At 41.5% G+C, this 4,098-nt stretch overlaps 1 protein-coding gene across 1 annotated transcript; it reads left to right on the top strand.

Annotated features, from left to right (window-relative positions):
- Positions 1-910: 910 nt before the first annotated feature.
- Positions 911-2,452, top strand: FNDC10 (fibronectin type III domain containing 10). The gene has a single exon (XM_075278792.1). The coding sequence runs from the start codon at positions 1,264-1,266 to the stop codon at positions 2,062-2,064; it is 801 nt and encodes a 266-aa protein (XP_075134893.1). The 5' UTR covers positions 911-1,263; the 3' UTR covers positions 2,065-2,452.
- Positions 2,453-4,098: the final 1,646 nt, after the last annotated feature.

A 4,098-nucleotide genomic window follows, 5' to 3' on the forward strand; every position in this document is an offset into this window, starting at 1 on the left:
ATATCGTATTGTATTGTGTTATATTGTATTATATTATATTGTATTGTGTTATATTGTATTATAGTATAATATATTGTATTATAGTATATTATGTTAAATTGTATTATATCGTATCATATCACATATTTTTTTTATTGTATTATAATATATTGTATTATAGTATATTGTATTATAGTATATTATATTGTATTGTATTATGTTGTATTGTATTATAGTAAGTATATTTTATTGTACTGTATTATATTATATTGTATCACATATTTTTTATTGTATTATATTATAATATATTGTATTATAGTGTATTGTATTATATATGTATATTGTATTGTATTGTACTATAGTATATTATATTGTATTATATCGTATCATATTATATTGTATTATAATAGATTGTATTGTGTTATATTATATTGTATTGTATTATAATGTATTGTATTATATTATATTGTATTGTGTTATATTGTATTATATTATATTAAAGTATATTATATTATTTTGTACATGTCAGGAGAGGTGACAGATCCTCTTTAATAACATAGGCGTCAGACTCCTCTGCATTGATATAACAGTATTGTGTAATATTAGCAATATTGTCTTCCAAGTAAGTTTCTCTATCTAAACGTTCTTGACTTAGTTCTCCTTGACAGAAGATCTTTTCCCAGTCAGATTGCATCTCATGATTAAGAGTATTCAGAGCCGGAAGCCATTGATCTTCTCGCCTCTTCTCTTCCCCTCGCTCTGGACTACACATAGATTAATTACAAATAAATAGCAGATTTTCGATGGTCGCCGACAGCTTTCCAGTGCTGTGGGTGTATAGTAGTGAGCTGCAGTCAGGCTAGGCATGGGTTAAGAGCTGCTGCTTTTCTATTGGAGATCAGGAGGAGGCTGCACAGAAAAAACGCTGCTTGTAACCAACATCAAGAGGAGATGCAGACCTATTTCAAGTTAATATGTCCAAAACGTGGCCGCTACAGTGCATTGGAAGAGGCTCATCCGAGCGACATGCCGTGCCTGGCACCGGGAGGCAAGGCTGCTGGATTTTGCCCCCTATTTGTGGCTGTAGGAAGATGCCAGAGCTTGTAGGAGATGGAGAGACTGCCGCAGCTACAGAGCAAGTCCCTATTATTGCAATCCACTCATGCATCGTCTATGAAAAGTGACCTTCATTTAAAGGAACATTAGGAGCCCTGTTAGGTTTGCGTTACTAAGACTACCTGCTCAGTTGTATGTCTTGGATGCTGTGGATTTCCATTCGTCACCATGATCCATTTATACTTTGGGACCTTCCAGTCTTTGCTGATTCTTTGCCTCTTTGAATGGAGACCCCTATCTGCTTTGGGGGTCTGGCAGCGGGTACCTGGACATCCAATGGCGAGGAGCAGCGCATTGTCTTCTTCTTCTTGGTTAGGGTCTTCTTCTACAGCCTCTATGCTCTTTCAACGCCATAAAAGAGGAGCTACCTCGGTGAATATAACTAGACAAAGCAAGCAGACTAACTTACTGCGAGACGAATCTATCTGCCCCTATAAAGTGTTTGGAGAGGGGCAGCAGAAGTACAAGAAGAGCATCTGTTTCAGGACCACGGATAGCGACTTCCGCTGTGACCAAAGAGAATGCGTTCTGTACAAGTCAGGGAGGTCTTTGTTGGCCAATGTCTTAAGAAACAGCAGCGTCCTCCTACAATGGCAGCCACCAGCTCAATACCTTCCTGACCTGAAAGGGTTTTTGATCAATTGCTCGTGGAATGGCACTTTTACGCGTTTCCAATGCGATACCGTCCAGCTCGGTGTGAACTGTAGAGACTACCTCCTAACCGACGTGCATGACAATGTCAGGTACAGGATCTGCCTGCAGACCCTCTTCACTAACAGGACGTCTATGGAGGAATGTGTGGACTTTAGCGTGGAGCCCATGGGGATGCAGGATATTGTCATTGCCATGACTGCCGTAGGGGGGTCTATATGTGTGATGCTGGTCATCATCTGCCTTTTAGTGGCCTACATTACAGAAAATCTTATGCACCCCGCCTTTATGCACCCTTCTACTAAGAGGGGACCATAATGTTTTCGTTTTTGTAGGCTGTGAATGGACCCCGGTGTGTTATCTAAGAAGATACAGATCTGGTAGACTAACAGATTGACTATGGTGGCTACAAGATGGGGACAACATCACTGTGAAGTTGTGAAGTTAGGAAATTCTATATATAAAAGACTATACTATGTGCCAAACAAGTAAAAATAGAAATGGGTATCTTTCGTAAAAAACCACAGCCTTGCCAGCTGTTCTAGGTCTACAAAATAGTTGACCCCTTTAGGGTTACCTCTCTCCGCTTTAAAGGCAATTGTATGAATGCGAGTTAAAATGTACATGTTAAGACAATGCAAAGACAGGCCATACACTGTGCAGAGCCCACACGGATCCTCTACAATAGGACATTATAGTGTAATATACGGTCAGCTATTGGGGCTTTGATGGTATGTAGCTGGTGATATCTCATGACCTTCTCTTAGGTTGATATCACAGCAATTAGCTTTCAATATGGTGGACTCGTCTGAGAACTTGTACTGTGTTTGGCCAGCCTAATAGACATACAGATATGTCCTTCCTTACCTTTCCCCTTGACTCAGCAGATCCATAGATTTGTGATGTGAGATCACCAGCTTCAAAAAAATGACGAAAAAAAACTAAACATGACTTTAGATACTTTGTCATGAGATGTCTATCCTTTATGTGCGGCCACACAGTGGTTGAGCTGAGTATTACAGCCTGACAATGTTGCGATATTGTATTGAACCGGTTTCTTGAAAAATCTTATGTCCTTATAATGAATCTGTCAAGTGATTTATGTTGTTATATCTGTGAGCAGTGTATGATAGAGGGCCGAGCTCTGTAATATATAGGTTTATGGGGAGTAAAAAGCAGAGTAAATCCGGACAGGACTTGTAGGAGAGTCAGTGAGGGTCCTTATTATCCTGTCCACATACAGGGGTTAACAGCTGTCCCTTTATCAGCGTTTATAGAGAGCAGGTTTTCGAAGATTGTGTTGGGCAGGGTAATATGGGCTCTGATTGCAGATCATTGCATGTGGGTGGGGTAATCAGGACTCTGACTGCCAATCACTACACATGGGCGGGGTAATCAGGGCTCTGACTGTCAATAACTGCATGTGAACGGGGTAATCAGGACTCTGACTGCCAATAACTGTGTGTGGGCGGGGTAATCAGGATTCTGACTGCCAATCACTGCATGTGGGCAGAGTAATCAGGACTCTGACTGCCAATCACTACACATGGGTGGGGTAATAAGGGCTCTGACTGCCAATAACTGTGTGTGTGCAGGGTAATCAGGACTCTGACGACCAATAACTGCATGTGGGCAGGGTAATCAGGACTCTGACTGCCAATCACTACACATGGGCGGGGTAATCAGGACTCTGACTGCCAATCACTGCATGTGGGCAGAGTAATCAGGACTCTGACTACCAATCACTACACATGGGTGGGGTAATAAGGGCTCTGACTGCCAATAACTGCAAGTGAGCAGGGTAATCAGGACTCTGACTGCCAATCACTGCGCATGTGCAGGGTAATCAGGACTCTGACTGCCATTCACTGCGCATGTGCAGGGTAATCAGGACTCTGACTGCCAATCACTGCACAAGTGTAGGGTAATCAGGACTCTGACAACCAATCACTGCGCATGTGTAGGGTAATCAGGACTCTGACTGCCAATCACTGGGCATGTGCAAGGTAATCAGGATTCTGACTGCCAATCACTGCGCATGTGTAAGGTAATCAGGACTCTGACGACCAATCACTGCGCATGTGCAAGGTAATCAGGACTCTCTCCTAAGAGTCCAGTCTAGATTTACTCAATTTTAACTCAAAAAACCTGCCCCATGTCCTATAAACCTATATATACCACACCTCAGCTTCTTTCCCTCTATCACATATGATAAGGCTGACTTTAACCAAATCTCATCTACGGTAAGGATGGACATATCTGGCACTAATAGGCATTATTAATAAGCCATTGATGTAAGGTCTATAGGAATACCAATGAGACGAAGTAACACATTATACAAAGGCTATGCCC

This window comes from Leptodactylus fuscus, chromosome 6 (assembly GCF_031893055.1).
Source record: "Leptodactylus fuscus isolate aLepFus1 chromosome 6, aLepFus1.hap2, whole genome shotgun sequence".
Taxonomy (NCBI): domain Eukaryota; kingdom Metazoa; phylum Chordata; class Amphibia; order Anura; family Leptodactylidae; genus Leptodactylus; species Leptodactylus fuscus.